The 17,070-nt window shown below is 40.3% G+C and overlaps 1 protein-coding gene across 1 annotated transcript in view; it reads right to left on the reverse strand.

The window, feature by feature from the left end:
• Window positions 1-8,564: 8,564 nt before the first annotated feature.
• The window catches only part of EBF3 (early B-cell factor 3), a 122,317-nt gene continuing 113,811 nt past the window's right edge, over window positions 8,565-17,070 (reverse strand). The window contains exons 14-16 of the mRNA XM_019471653.1: window positions 16,149-16,337; window positions 15,605-15,802; window positions 8,565-8,914 (exon numbers count right to left, since the gene is read on the reverse strand). Of these exons, the coding sequence (XP_019327198.1) occupies window positions 8,883-8,914; window positions 15,605-15,802; window positions 16,149-16,337 (419 nt within the window). The 3' untranslated portion in view covers window positions 8,565-8,882. The remainder of the gene's footprint in view (window positions 8,915-15,604; window positions 15,803-16,148; window positions 16,338-17,070) is intronic.

Raw genomic sequence — 17,070 nt, forward strand, 5'->3', positions numbered from 1 at the left:
CCTGGTCCCTACCCACTGCTTGGCCTTTGCTAATTCGTCCAGGCTGTGTCTTAAGGGATGAAGTAAGTGACGGGGTAGTTGGGGAGAAATCTTGGAAGTCCTTTTAGAGATACTTTGGATATTGCAGTGTTTGTTGGATTCATGACTTGCCCTAAGATGAGACACATTGGTAAACCAGAAAGATGAAGAAGCACCATGGAATGAATTTCCACTCCTATGGCGTGGCTCCTACCTTCCTCAGCTTTTATTTTCCTTTTTTCATCTGCTACACTTGGTCTGCCCAAATAGCCTTGTGAGATGGTTATTAGAGGTTGTTTGTTTATTATTATTATTTCTACTTATTACAGTTTCAAAGTACTTTTGTGCCTGTGGAGCAAAGCCCACAGCAATTATTTCTTTCTTTCTTTTCTTTGTTTTTTTAAATCTAGGGACTCGAGCTGTAGTATGGAGGAAAGTGGTGATTGCAGCAGAACCAGTACTCAGGGACCCCTTTTGCAAATCTCTGTGGTGATCCAGCACCTCCCACCCCACCGGCTGGAGTCACCGGTGCCACAGCGCGCCGAGGCTGGCTTGGGAGGTGACTCCACGTCCCGCTGCTGTCCTTCACCTGGCAAGGACTGACCTGTGGATCTGAGCTGTGATGGCCGGAGCCCAAACCGCCCAGGAAAACAGCCCTGAGGTGCAGTGTGTTGCCCCCAGCTCCAGCACCCTGCACCTCTCAGGCGGCAACGCAGTCTTTTGGCAGCTTAGCCTGATTTGGGATGCAACATGGCAAAAGCATCAAAACAGACGTGGCACTGTGGACCGAAAATAAAGCAGAACTGAATGAGAAACACAGACACTGATCAATGGTTGAAGACCTCTGTCCTTGAAAGAAAACACAAACCATTTTTATCTGACATCAGTGTTTTATGAAGATTTTGTCAGTCGATTTAACTTCTAAAAAGTTCAATAGTAAGTTTCTTCTATTTTTCTCCCTCCTCATTCAATAAAAAAAGACATTCTATTGTTTCTGCAAGCACTTATCACTGATACTACCATGATGTGGCTGAGTAGTGATGAGTTGTATTACGGGATAGTGTCGAGACAAACAGTGGTGCTGTGGGGAGAAGGAGCTGTTGTGGCCTCCTTGCAGAGAGCACTCAACACTCAACCCCACTGCGCTTCCTCCACCCCATCCTGTTTTCTGATGTAGAACAAACTTTGGGTCTGTGCCCTAACACCAGTTCTCTTGATAACTCTGTTTTACCCTTTTCTGCAGACTTTCTTCCTTTCCTACTCCCCTCAGGTCATTTAACCAGTGATTTTTGTATCCAGTCACTTGTCTTCAAGATCTTCGACATGGGAGGACACAGGTTTTATTACAGCTCTTCCACTACCAAGTTCCTCGTCCTCCTCAGCAGGAGCAGGACATTGGCTGTATGGACCTTCTAGGTTTTGTTTCAGCGTCGATGCCTCTTCAGCTTCCTTAAAAATTGGAAAGAAAGGTGGTAACTAGGAATTCTTTATTTTACAAAGCACCTATGATTTCTGTTTCACTGATTTCCAGGAAGGAGAGAAGCCCTAAGCCCATTCAAAGCTGCTCTGCCTGCATAGCACGGGCATGCTGTGACACGCCGTGCCCCCACGGTCTTGTTCTAGCATTTATCCAAAGATGTACCCAATTGCCGTTCCCATTTTAGGCCATGCTACGTGCTGGGTACATTTTGGAAACTTTTGTTCCACATTAATTTATGCTCAGTGTTTTCCTGACACAGAGAATTTATTTGTTTAAATAAGTGTCTAAATCTATGAAGTCACTTTGCTTTGGGCCCCTACTGTTGCCGTGCCCACCCCTTTCTGCCTTTAACCTGCTGAGGCACATGGCTCAGGTGATTTGTACAGACGCAGCGGTCAATAGTCCTCACCCATGGACCTGGCTTAAGCCCTTGGTCCACCAGAGCCTCTGGCTGGTCCCTACCCACTGCTTGGCCTTTGCTAATTTGTCCAGGCTGTGTCTTAAGGGATGAAGTAAGTGACGGGGTAGTTGGGGAGAAATCTTGGAAGTCCTTTTAGAGATACTTTGGATATTGCAGTGTTTGTTGGATTCATGACTTGCCCTAAGATGAGACACATTGGTAAACCAGAAAGATGAAGAAGCACCATGGAATGAATTTCCACTCCTATGGCGTGGCTCCTACCTTCCTCAGCTTTTATTTTCCTTTTTTCATCTGCTACACTTGGTCTGCCCAAATAGCCTTGTGAGATGGTTATTAGAGGTTGTTTGTTTATTATTATTATTATTTCTACTTATTACAGTTTCAAAGTACTTTTGTGCCTGTGGAGCAAAGCCCACAGCAATTATTTCTTTCTTTCTTTTCTTTGTTTTTTTAAATCTAGGGACTCGAGCTGTAGTATGGAGGAAAGTGGTGATTGCAGCAGAACCAGTACTCAGGGACCCCTTTTGCAAATCTCTGTGGTGATCCAGCACCTCCCACCCCACCGGCTGGAGTCACCGGTGCCACAGCGCGCCGAGGCTGGCTTGGGAGGTGACTCCACGTCCCGCTGTTGTCCTTCACCTGGCAAGGACTGACCTGTGGATCTGAGCTGTGATGGCCGGAGCCCAAACCGCCCAGGAAAAAACAGCCCTGAGGTGCAGTGTGTTGCCCCCAGCTCCAGCACCCTGCACCTCTGCTGCAGCATAGCACTGCCCGCTGGCACTGAGTCACCGCAGAGGCAAAGCTGTCTCTGAGCACTTGCTCCCACAACAGAACTCCACAGCGCAAAGACAGTTATCATTAAATACAACTTTATTGGGTTTCATTGTACAATTTTTTTTTTCCACATCTTTCTCCTTTCTTCTCTCCGTCTTCCTCTTGATGTCTCCAGCCTATGTTTCATCGTAGATACAGAGCAACTTTAAAGTTTGTTGGCCGTATTACCCAGACCAATTCCAGCCCCAGTTTCCTATTTTTTAGTTGGATTTTTCTTTTTTAGATTTTACGCAATAAGCAATATGTCATTTTTGCCTGGCTGGAGCAGAGTAGCTTTCAGATAATTTCCTTGCACCCTTGCCACCCCTACTTGATCTGTTCTGGGGTTAGTTGCTGCCTTTTGTTGCAAAGCTGTTTCTCAAACAGTTTAATTTATCTCAAGGTAAATGCAAAAAAAAGAGTCACATAACAACTGAAATCCTGTAAAAACCTTGTGAGCACCAAAAATGTACTGTTTTGTGACCAATTAACTGCACCCTTTTTTTCACGGTGCCCTCTCAGTACTAGTACAAAGTCAATAAAGAGGAAACAAAACCATTACAGTACAACTGTTACTTTATTTGAATGTGTAAGAAATCAAAAAATCACGACTATATAGCCTCCATTGCTAGCATCGTATTTCAGCTGGCCAAACTGCACTAGCAAGGTCACCAGTGGGTACCAGACCTGAAGGTCTCAAATCTTCCATCGGTTAATTTTGACCTGAACGCTGAGAAGTATGATTTCTTATATGTAACAATTAAATTTAGCATTAAATATGAGAAAAAGAGATATCTGGGGTTTAATTATTTAATTAATACAATTTAAAGTTCCAGTCTAGTTAATTTTATTTAAAACTTTAGTATTTTATGATGTATCTGAGTAAAGATAATGATCACTTTTTAAATGATACACACCAACTTTTTAAAACTTTTTATTACTTGTTGGACTTTAGGAACGTTCCTCCTTCGTATGCTTTTGTAGAGATTGCATACTCTGACTCCCGACCGGGTGCTTTCTCTTCCTTTTCCTGTAAAACTTAGGGCAGTACATTGTATAATGACAAGTGACCAAAAAAAATCAATTTGTAATCTGATTTGAGGGTTTTGATTTCCTCTGATGAGTTTAAATTTCATTAAAAGCAACCTTATTCGAACATAAAAGAACTCCTTGAAGGGTAAAACAGGGAATTGTCTCAAAGAGTATAAAGAATCTAAACTCTTTTGTGCTATTTATTCACGGCATTAATTGTGAGGTCCAACAGGCGGTGTCGGTTGGCAGATGCACCGGTGTCGGCCCCGCGATCTGCACGAGGAGGGGAAAAAAAGCACAAGGGCTCACATTCAAAAATCGTTCTTTGGCATATTGACACTTTAGTTATCAACAGCCCTTATTATCTGCTTAGCAGCGGATCGCAGCTTGCTGGTGACATAATAAGCTACAAATCACTGATGGGGCCTTTCTGCATTCTCCTAATTGTGTGTATTCTCTAGAAAAAAATTATCGTTGGGCCTCTTGTCTTGATGAGAAATTGACATTTTCTGGTGGAGCCTGGCGAGCACTATGTGGGAAGATAAGACTTATAGTTGTTTTAAAGGAGTGCAGCCATTCTTTCAGAGGCCTCTTTATTGCTCTAGTTGACCCACTTGATGAGTATGGATTTCATGAGGTCTTTTTCAGCATTTGAACTATAAAAGGTTCAGAATGACACCACCCCTTATAGACAAAAGATAACCTTGCCCTTTGAATATATTGATTCTTTATTAACTAGGCTGTTTAATGCAATGAAATGAGGCATTAGATTGAAGCCTATTTCAAGTGCTTTGAATAATCTTTAAAAGCTTGAAAGACTTTAAAAAGCTGCTCTTGTAATAATTGGCATATACTTTTAGAGACTCTATTCCTTCATTTTGATTAAGGAATTTTTATCGTCTTCCTATGTCTAAACTCGCTATAGGCTGACACAACATATTTTCTCGCCAGGGCTATTACCAAGTTACAGGTAGGGATGTGTCATAGGTGGTGGATTGCTCTAGGACTTGTCATTCCTAGCACAAAATGTATGGGTTTTCTTCTTTTGTATTTTCTTTGCATTGGAAGTTAGACGGACCATTTTGATGCTCATTATTCAAACCTTTGAAATCAACCTAAAAGGAAAAGTGCCAGTAGGCATCATGCAGACTTTCATCCCTATAAACCGTCTTATTTTTTAGTGGGATGCATCTGATTATGCCGCTGTTTAAACATGATACACAGATACATACTCAAAGTGGAACAAGTGTCCATGCATAATAATAATAATAATAATAATAATAATAATCCAAAGTGCTCTATATTTTTAACATCTGTTTTTATCAAACAAAAAAAATATGGAACTACTGGACAAGAAAGGAAACATACTTAAATATCCCATTTTTCTGTCTTCGTAAATTGTCACTACAGTAAGCTGCACCTTCTCATCACACTCCATCACTTAACTGCTGAAACACGGGGCGACAAAGGAAAGACTCAGGCATATGGCGTGTTGTTTGGCAGTATATACACATACACAAGTACATACATTTACTTCGGAACTCAGAGTTTCTCAGTGCCCTCTCGAAGTTGCCAGCAGCCCTCTGGTAATGGCAGAATAAAACGCACATAACGAACTCCCCTGCTTTGCCGGGATAGACACTTGTGTTGCTCTGCCTGCTGTGCATGCAGCCAGACCCATACTGCGGTACAAATACACTTTTTCTGGTGGCTCTGGTCACACAACGATGTGGGCACACACTTGGCATCTGGGGTAGGGAACTCAGACCTGTACTTCAGGCTTAGCATCGTAACTGTCTCCCACAAACCCACCTTCCGACTAGGAGGCTGAGTCGTGCCCACCTCGGCATATTTATAGTTCGAGTACATTATATGTAAATTGCACGTACTACAGTCCAGAGGATGAAATATTTTTGTTCAGTATTATAATTAGCAAAAGCATTTGCTTCCTTATCAGCATTTAAAAGACAACTACATCGACCTTCGGTGTCAAACCGCTGCATGGAAAATTTGGGTTGTGCTGTGTTTAAAATAACTTTTCCTGTTTACAGACTTTTACAATATGATATTAAAATAGAAAAAAAAAATACTCTACTGTTACCTTCACTTTACAAAAAGAGTGTCTAAAGCACAGTTTTGGTTAAATACTTCACCAAGGCTGAGCAACAAGTCATTGCCGGGCTGCGGAGCAGAGGTCTCCTCCCTCGTCATCCTTCTCGGGGGCTGCCTGGGCTGGCTATCCTGGGGCACCGAAAGCCCACGTCAAAGATTGTGCTTTTTCTTAACCAAGACATAACTTTGAATTCTGATATTTAGAAATGAAACCCCAGTGTTGCATTGTTTTGTTTTGTGTTTAGTCACTTTTTTAATAATCAAACCAGATAAAATTACTAAAAATGAAATTCACAGACAAGAAATACTTTAATTAAATATTGTGTAAAATGAACATTTTTTTATACAGTTAAATATATGAAAAAATGTACAGATAAAACAATCTTATTGTAGGGTCTTTAACAGTAAAATCTACCATTTAGTGAAGCTTTCCGTCTGGAGACAATGAAGCAATGAGTGCATTGACTAAGTAATCTAAAACACAAACAGATTGCATTTATGAAGAAACTTGCAAACTTTCTTAACATGTACACGTGACCTCTTCTTTAGAGCAAAACCTTACTTAGACAAAATATAACGGAGGCAATTCAGTTCCAAAGTGACTTCTCAGGCTTTTCCACTTAGCTAAGCCTTATTCGCTATCACAAAGGAAATGCGCGCGGCATTTATCAGCTGTGATACGCTGTAACGTTCTTTTAAACCCTTTAATAAATGCTTTACTAAAATGTGCATTTTTGCCCAGAAAGAAAAAAAAAAAAATCCCTCCTTTTTGGTTAAACATTTAATTCTGCTGCAGTTTGCAACATGTTTTGCAGTGCTGCGTTTGCAACCTATTTAGTGCAAAGTAAAAAAAAAACTCCACATTTGTCTCTATGGATTTGGTACTAACAGCCACGATATACGATGGAGGTCGTTCCAGTTTAAAAAGTACAGTCATCTACGGGTCTGTTACAAAAAGTTCCATAAAAAAACCAATAAACCTAAATAAACAAACCCCAAACATTTAAAAATTATGTATGATCCTGATTTCACATGAAACCTTTATCTTTTTTAAACAGTGCAGGGTTCAGGAGAATGCAGAGTGCAGCAGAAAATAGACACATAAAGGAGTGATATAGTTGTACACCAGGTTTGTGCTTTTTTTTTTTTTTTTTACACCAGAAATAATCCAAATGAAGTAGTGACTAACAATTGTGGTGTAAGCCTGTGATAAAATAGCACAAAAGTTCTTCAAAGAAGTTCACTTTTAAGGCATCAGAGAAGTTAATGTGGCAAACATTGTAATTAAAACATCAGAAGTGAATTTATTTTAAACTTTAGGCCTCTGAATTTTTCCAGTAAACACAGTTCAGCTATGTGGCAAAGTCATGGGTGGCAGCTAAAAATGACTTTTTACAATCTTTAAAAAAAAAAAAAAAAAAAAAAAAAAAAAAAAAAGAAAACAAAAGAAAAAAAAAAGAAATGCAACCACAAAATAGAGTCATCTTTTTTGTGGCTGTATCACATGCACATATTCTACTAGTATTCATTACAGCCATGTGGCACAATTTTGATTTGACTATACAACAAACAACTTTTTTTTCAAAATTATTTGTTCTGATAACTTAAAAATAATATAAAAATAAACAATGAATTTGACTTTTCCTCAAAAATAAAAAAAAAAAAGGATGGAAAGTCTAAATAATAGCAACTTTATGAAGTACAAATGAAATGTACGGACACTAATTTATTCAAAAGAAAAACATGAAGGCAACAGTTCTTGGCTTAATGCTATTCTCAGCATCACAATACCAGGCCATGACAAAAACCAATACATACAAGAAAAAAAAATAATGAAAAGCAATATACAAAATTTCAAAGATAAATACAATATTTATAGTTGATATGTTACAAAATAAATTCCCTTAGTGACTGCAAGTGTTTATGTGAAAGAAAGTGTTGCAATGAATAAGACTATTTTATTCCTTATAGGCTTCATAAGGAATAAAATTTGCTTTTCTAAATATTTAAGTGGATCTGAAAAAAATTCAAGACAAGTGTATAAATATTTAGCTACAACTTTGGCAAAATCACAAAAGTCTACAATTTTATAACCACATACAAAACACATTAGGGAAGAAGGATCTAGAAGTCAAAAGGACAATTTTCTGGTACAAGAAACATAGACTTCACAGTAGCCTAAGAATGCAATAGTATACAGTGCTAGCAAAAGTTGAAAAAATGTTGCAGATCACACTTGCTTAACAGGAAGCTCTAGCAGTGGAAGTATATTTTTTTTTTCCTACAGACAGTAGCAATTTTTTTCTCTGTCAGTGTGCTTGTTGAAGGCAAGAGAATTCAATATCAAAGTTACAATTTCTAACTACAATAAGTTACAAAGTTCCATTTCATTAAGATGAAGTTAAGCAATGATAAACCCTCCCGCGCCCGCCCCCGCGCCCCGGCTTTTGTTTTTCTAATCATATATTCATCCTTTTTTTTTTCCAGTTTGATGGCTCATAACCTCCTTGGCCCCCTTTTTTCCACCACAAAAAAATATTTCACATTATAGAGATACACAACCATTGTGAATCTAGTTATGAGTACAGAAAAATGTTCGGAGGCATTTTTCATCAGTGTTTCATGATAATCAAAATGGTGCATCCACAAAGTTTCTCCCAACACATAGCAAGTACTAGACATAGCCAAGACGTAATCAGAAACTTTATACAAAATAGGCGTCGCTTTTTCCTTATTCTTCAGGACTGAGAAATGTGAAAATATGAGAAAAATTCAGTCAATAAAATGGAATTGTTCATGAAGAAGTAGGCTGTTTGCATGTAGATTCTTAATAGTTTAAATAAAATCTTTAAACAAAGTCTTTTTTTTTTTTTTTTTGTAGCTTTTCTTTTTTTTGCTGATTCTGTGTGAAGATACTGTTTCCATCAGCATGTCTTAATATACTAAACTTGTCCCCTAAGCCCATCCTCTGAAGCTTGGTGCTACGGTAGGTAAACAAAAGTGACTTTACATTGGCGGGACTACAAGCCCAGACATAGCTAAAAGAAAAAGAGAAGAAAAATCAGCCGTTATTAGCACGCTTGGGTAAGGCACATCTGGTTCAAAGCGACCGCGATGCTCGGCACTGGCCGGGAGCAGGACAGGGCGAGCGGTTGCAGACCCGGGCTCCTCCACGCTGCACCACAGCATCCTCTGACCAAGGGACCACGGACATGTGCTTCTCCCAGCGAAACACTCCACAAGGGCTTCATGTTGTGGAAGGAGGCTCTGAGCGGGTTTTTGTGCGCAGAGCATCCCGACTCCCACGCGCGCGGCATCTCTCCCAGTGCGGGGCTAAGAGCGAGGCGGGGGCCAGGCTCCTGACAGCTGAGGAACACCACGGTCACTCCTCGTCATGTCAGGCATCACTCGGGGACGTCCCCGCAGCGGGAACCCCACCAACCACCGCTTCATGCCCAGGCCTGGTACCTGGGCTGAAAACCTCCATTTCCAGGATTGTACTTTATGATAACAGCCGGGCCGAGCAAGCCAAGGACTCTCAAAGACCAAAGCCAAGTACCCTACACCTGCTCTCAACTCTGGAGACCAAGCGCCATAAAAAGGCATGAGGTTAATATCCCTGACCAGCCGTCTCCTTTTTTTTTTAACAGATAAAGACTGAGATGCCAACAACTACTGCTTTTTTCCTGGTTAACTCTTTGGTAGAAACATAATTTAGGCAGTCTTTAATTTTAGTGTTGTTTAATTTTTGCCATAATGATATTTCTCATTAATTTATGTACAACAGATATTAATAAATCTGTTCGTGTAGTGATGTGAACTTCAATTTCTCAGTTCATTAATTTCAACAATATTAATTTATTTCAGATTCGCTGTTACAGCTTTACGGTTTGGAAAAGCTGGGTACGTACACATTTCATACGTAACATAGCCTCCTACAGCAGCCAGCAGCGCAGTCTGCAAGACCAGAATTGCTCCAACAGCTGCGACGAGAGCCCCGAGCAGTTGTGGTCCAGCAGGCGCCGTAGGCAGCTGTGCAAGCTGATGCAAAGGACTTGTGTGGGAATATATCTCTCCAAAACACATCTCAAGTGATGCTCTTGAAACAGGTTAAAGCTTTCCAACTCTGGTACTTTTTTCCCCCGATTAGACATATCAAATATGTCAAAATTAAAATGGCAGTTATAATTTTGCATGGTTTATAATACGACGTATTTTAAACCTAAACAGCGACCGAAGTTACAAAACTTAACTGGAGAATAGTGCATATATTGGCAGAGACCCTTTCTACCCAAAACATTTAGTTTCCATATCATGTTTCCACTAAATCTCCTGTGAGTTTTCCATCAGCAGGAAGCCTGGCACCACGTCAGGCAGCCCCAGAGAGATTTGGTTCCTAGGGTGCACCTGAACTGGGGTACACGGGAGCTCATTTTGAGGTGCTGCTACGCTGCAATACAACCCTCAGCTGCCCTACCCATCAAGATCACCACAGGTCAACCCAAAATATAGGGTCTTCCTATCTTTTCGGGTTCAGGTTCAGCAGTGATCTGTCATCACGCTCCATGTCCAGGTGATGGTGAGACCTAAAGGCTATGTCTCGGAGCCAGCACGAGACATGCTCTGCCAGCATGCTAAGCAAAGTGCGAACGTCCAGGACTGATCTGGACATTTGCTTCTTGAAAGAACAACTCAGCAGAAAAAAAAGTCCAGATTTTTCTTCCAGAGGTTGTGTGCACAAATACCTTAATAAATGGCACATCATTATTTGGTACTAATACCCTGCACATCTTGATCACACGTTTATCATAATCTTGCGTTTGGTTTCTGCTGTGTGAAAATCTAGGTTGTCTGCTACATACTTTTCTGGGGGAAAAAAGTCTGAATTCTTTCATTTAAGAGATTTAGCCATATTTGTTGAATTCTATCTGTGGCACAATGAGGGGGGGGGGGGGCAAAATTGGGGCTCCAGACATTTATTTCACTATTTACTTTAGTAGCAACATTTGACAATTGTGAATTTCTGCTCTACGTTTCCTGCTGTGCAAATTGATACCAAATGCCTTCTTAAAGAAAAATGGGGTGGCTAGTTTTGTAATAATAACTTTAATAGTTTCATCCAGGGGAAGACCAGAAAATTAAGCAGGATACAATTTTAAAAGAATATAGAGAACCTTTTGCTCTGCATTACAGTCATAAAGCTTAACCAGAGAGCAATATCTTTCACAATCTATAAAAAGTAAATTACAATTGAAAACCAAATTTTGAACACATATTGTACTTCCAACTTTGCAGCAAGCCAGAACTTTCTCACTAAAAAAATTATTTTATACCTTAAATGTCCATTGTTTTAAACAGTAAAAGGCCCTCTGCCCTAAGGAACCCATACGCTAGCATCCTGCTCTTAAAAAAAATGTGTTAAGTACTTAACTTTCTGATCATAGACTATGCAATGGAAGTCATACAGAGTTAACAAGATTGTGGCTTTTTGGATAAGGTCCAAAGGCCCTTTTTTGTAGACTTACAGGAGTGAGTCATACCCACAGGACAACAGAGAGAGGGGTATCTCCTCTGCGAGCTGCTGCTTCCGAGTTTTGACCCTAATTAGGGTATCAGTTGGCTGAGGATGGATGCGCAGCTGACAGGCGTGGCATACAAATGCAGCAAGGAAGAAGACTACATGTTAGCTCTGCCTGGCATTGCCTGCACGCTGACCTTTCTGAGATTTCCCCAGATTGTCTTCTTTTTTACTCTTTTTCTTTTCTTCTTAGCCTCTGTCCTGGATCTCTTTAGAAAAAAGTGAATCCCCTTGTTGGCTATAGGCCTCTCCATGTTCACTCTTGAGCAATAAGTCCTAAAACGCAGAGTGGCTTTTTGGGGCATGCTTACTAGCAGCAAGATCTTGCTTCTAGTGTGGTGGGCTTAGGTAGTCCTGATGCTTAGGGTGATGGTACCACAATCCAGAAGGTAGAGCAGCTCTACCTCTGCTTTATACTACATTACGAGACAAAACTCTCCATCTGAGGTCCAGATGGAGCTCCACAGTTCTGCTCCTGCTTTCTCACCATCTTAGATGTACCAAGAACAGCTTTTTTTCCACACACAGGCAAATCCTACGGTGGTTTACGCAGCAAGGATCGGTGCAATTAACCCCCAAATCCCTGTAAAAGGACTACCCGTGTCTGCAGGGCTGTTACATGTCAGGTTTTGCCATGCTTTCACCTGCCTCTGCCTCTGCACAGTGCTAACAAACCTTCATAGGAAAAACTGGGCTGCCCGGCCCCATCGTGTTGGTGTGCGATGCCTTGCCATAGCGGGGTCAACCAGCTTCCCTGAAAACTATCCAACTGGCTATTATTTCAGAACAGAGCTTATGTGGGGAAAGGTAACATAACAAGCAACGAGAGAGAGGATATCCTGCCCTGTGATTAAAAGAGCACGTCATCCCTTCTTTATCCAGATTCATAAACTGCAGGATTTACCTTAGATACAATGACAGGGACCACGAGCTCTTACTTCTGTCTTGGCTTGACTAAATGTATGTGACCATTCCTAACAGTGCAGACTCCTCAGCTGTCACTCAGCTCATTCACATCCTGCTGTATGATGAGGATCTGTACTTGAAGATCACTGAAAAACTTTAACTGCGTTGGACTGCAGCTCTTGAATTCCATAATTTAATGTAAAAAATGTGCTGATCAGAAAACTCTCGAGCTGCTTGTACAGCGTTCAGAAAGCAACTAATTAAATTTTGAAAAGGGCTCAATGACAACAAATGACTAAGAAGATAGGAAGAAGGAAGCAGAACCCCCCTAAATAACTGTACAGGTAAAATGCAGGGTAAATAAGTATCTCCTGCATTGCTGGCTTTTCTTTATGACGTCTCATGAAGGAAGCATATGACAAATTCATCCCTGTCTTGCCACTCAATTCTGGCTGCAATTCAGTTCAAGGCATGGGTTGAGATCTGTGAGGACAGCTGGGCGAAGTACTGTCATCCCAAAGCCTTTCATGAGTTCAGTTTGAATTAACTCAATAGCTTTGGTTGGAAAAAATGATGGTGCCTCTCTGCTGTGATGATAAAGGAACTCACCAAGGATATGACAGATGCAATTTGATTTTCTCCTCAGCCCAAGGGGACCTGAACCCTCATATTTTGCCTTTCACTACAGCACCCTAACTCTCATGATACAATCACCTCATGGTGCCATGTTAGTTCGCATAAATAATTCAACTTTTTGTCACAACCCTGGAACTCAGTGCTCTAATTACCAGACCAGAAAGACATTCTTGGTATTTCTCTGGGTCATTTTGCTCAACACAAAACGATTCAGTTTAGCTGCTTCAGCTGGGTGAGGAAAACATGACAATTTTTTTTTCCCCCAACACTTCTATTCATTTTCAGTTTGGCTGCTGAACCAAAACCCGAAGTTTCTGAACATCCCTACATCTGGATACCTCCATGTTTCACAAGCTTTGAGTGCTCGGTGGGGTAGGGACAGCCTGGTGAGGCAGCAGCGCAGATCTCAAGGACACCTAACCTAGAGCTTTTGTAATACCCAGGGGATGCTGGACTTCGAGGGATGACACCAGGTCTGCCGCTTGGATTGCAGCATTTTAAAATCAGGGGCTCAAGGGACCTTTAAGCCTTCAGTGGGCTGTCTGGGCCCAGAAGAAGCTTAGTCCAGAGCAGGGTTGGGCCTCAGCCTAAGAGCTAACTTCGCGACCTATTTAACAAAATCAGCATTGGTTGATTTGAAGTCATCTACCAGGTATTTTGTACCTGAGGATGAAGATGTATGGTTACTGGGGGTTTGGGGAGGTGCCAAGGGAGATTGGGTGCTTGGTGTTTGCTGGGAATTGGGCATTTAGCCTGCCCGGTTCTGAAAACCCCACTTTGCAGGAATCTAGATCTCTTAAACACCTGAAACCTTGAACATCTGATGGGAAGTCCTTTATTTACATACTAAAATTACATAAATTTGGATAATTTTAATTTAGATCTTTAAATAATTTTATTTTTCAGAGTAAAGCAGTATCAACAAGTTAATAAGAATATATACTTACATATCTGCTACAGACTAGCTACAGAATAGCTGTTCAGATCTAAGCCATGTGTTACCACATTTCATTTTATTTTATTTTATTTTACTTTATTTTATTTTATTTTTTATTTTTATTTATTTCAGTATTTACTTCTTATACTAGTGTATTTTTATAAGAAGAGGAAAGTAGGACACTGGATTATTTTATGAATGGATAATCTTTTCTAAGAATATTGCTTACACCTGGTATAGTTTTCTACTTACAGTAACATAGTAAAGCTTCCACTAAAGACATACGCAATGACAGAAATTGTTAATCTAATTATCCTTTTCTTTAACATTCATCCTACGATAAGATTTGTGTAGCTGGATCCTCAGCCTTTCATTGACCTGAGTGCATAATAAGCTCTCAGATGCTTCTTTGGGCCAAGAAGTTAATAATAAGGTACAGGGACATCCATTTTGAGATCCTGGTCTCGAATGGCCTGGATTTTTCATGGACAGGCAGTTCTGTGGGATTGTCTCTCCAAAGTGCCTTAAGCTAGATATAGCACAAAATGCAGGTGTCCAGAATTAGTTTGGGCAAATCAAAATATCTGTCTTCATCTGTTTGCCTGTGAGAGTTCATCATATTACGGATATCATGGCAATACAAAGAATAAATAATACTGCACTATCTACATCTTAACTAAAGAAAGTCAAGAGGAGTGATGACCTCCAGGGTAAGAGTGTCTGCAACCCTTTCTGATTTCCATGGGATTTGAAGTGCTTCAATTTACTGCACTGTGCAACGAGGCTCGTGATTTGTAAATTGGAGGCAAACAAACCTTTTAAACGATTCTAATGCATCTGACAATATTATCTTCTAAAAGTTAAGATATGCCGTAAAAAGGAAATCTTCTTTGTTCATATGTATGTATGTTTCTCCACCAAACATACACTGTATCATAATGCCTCCTGCCCCACTACCAGCAGATGACCATGGAAATTCTGCAACTGATTTATAAATTGTTCATTACACTACCCACACGAAATCACACAGATTGAAGAAATGCAGAAGCTTAAAATTGCCTGCCTTAATTAAAATATTTAGTTGTTCATTTAGGGAAGTATCCACTCTAACACCACAGTAAGAGAGTGAGTTGGGACCAACACAGCATGCAAACTAACTCACTGCACAAGCAGCTAGCTAGTCCAAGGGAAGGTTAGTTCACTGAGTAAGAGCTTAACCTAATTTACACTAATTTGATTTACTTTCAAATAACTATTGCATCATATGTAAAATGAGGAAGCCTCACCACGTTATGCTGGAGTGCTGCTGGTTTTAAACATCCATAGAAATGTGTTCAGAAAACTTATAAACGCCAAGAAGTACACAAAACCTCCGAGAAGCATTCAGGGATGCAGTCTTACTTTAAAATTTAAGGCACAAACTCCTAAGGGAAAATGCCAGAAAAACAACCAGTTTTCTCTAATGCAAGTATTAAAAGTGTACTAAGATTTGCTTAAAATCTTAGCATACCATTCGTGCTACCCTATTTCTTCTCCTGCTTTTGCATTCACTATGAGAGCACCAGAAACCCAAAAATACCGTGAGGTACCTTTCTCCAAAATAAACGATCAAGGCTTGAGTGTATGCACCAAAAAAGCAATACACAGAAAATTGAGAGAGATCCAGCTCACCTTGAAGTCCATTTCCATTTGCACTGGTGCAAGATGGCGGAGGAGAGGCTTGGGGCCTGACAACAGGAGCAAAGGCGCTCTTTTGTTTCACTGCAGAGATGACATTGGCAGGTGAGAATGAGAAAATGCCGTGTGTACTGCTACAGTTTGAAGGGAGGGTGACCGAAGAGGCTGCCATGGTAGGGCTTGACGGCACTACTGCAATAAAGCAAAAATAATCAGGACTCAGATTGAGGTTTTCACGGCAAACATGGAAAAAGAGAGTGATAGGGCCTTGCCTCTTAAAATATATATGGATAACAGGCAAACTCTTTTGTGTTGGACTTTTGTTACAAATTGTGCAGTCCAATTTTTTTTTCTATCTGAGATTGTATTATGGCACAAACAGATCAATTTATTATATTCATTTTTTCGTCCAGCCTCCAGAGTCACCCCTCCTTTTATCCAGTAGCTCACAATATAGGAAATCAAAACAATGCAAGTATTTGATTTTGTAGTAAATATGAATCTATATGATGATGTGTTACCAAAAATAGACACTTACTGCCATAAGGAGAGTTAGCTGAGGAGCCATTAAGAAATCCAGGGGAACCTGGTACACCTAGATTGGGCATGCCGGCATTGCCATATCCATTCATGCTATTGCTGACTGTGTTGTAATTGGACTGCTGAGGAGTACTGCTGGGAACATATCCTCGCGGGGAAACACTGCTTGTGTTGCGACTGTAACCTACTGTGTTAGAAACCCCCCCACCCCAAAAAAATAATGTTATTTTATAATATAGACTTAGGGCTGGGGGGTTTCCTCATGCAGCATATATTACACAGTTTTAATTGATTGCACAGCTTTGCTCTAAGTTGTCTCTTACTGCCCTATCAACTCTTGCAGTTTGAGATAACCTTATCACGCCAACCCTACTTAAATCATCTGCGAGCACTCTATGTTGTCTCTCCTCTTAGCACAGACAGCCAACAAAAGCTCTCTTCGATCCAGCTGTGTCAGGTGCCTTCACGTTTGTCTTTAGGAGCAATTATCAACAGGCTCAAGTCCCGCTTTGTACCAACACACTGAATGAACTTTCAGCCTCTCCAGACCTTCAAATGCCATAGCTGACAAGAAAAACTTTTTTGTTGCAGTGATTTACTTTAAAAGGCTGTTTTGGGGTCTTCATTTTATGATTGATATTTTTATACTAACAACAAGCTCGTACTTTCGTAAGGTGTAGCCATCGGTGAAAAGTAATTCAAGATCAAGTACAGAATTTTATAAGGCTTATTAGCTTGGAAGTGCATTAAAAGACAATCTTTTTAGAAGAGGAAACATAGCAGAATCAGGATTTTAAACAACAATTTGTTCCTATCTGAGCAATCAATTTAATAATTACGTTACAAGCAAAAAATATGGGTTTGAACATATCTAATAAACCTGTTTCCCTCCTTTCATTAGTATCAAAATTAATTTTAAA

The sequence above is a fragment of the Aptenodytes forsteri genome, unplaced genomic scaffold (genome assembly GCF_000699145.1).
Source record: "Aptenodytes forsteri isolate BGI_AS27 unplaced genomic scaffold, ASM69914v1 Scaffold15, whole genome shotgun sequence".
Taxonomy (NCBI): Eukaryota; Metazoa; Chordata; class Aves; order Sphenisciformes; family Spheniscidae; genus Aptenodytes; species Aptenodytes forsteri.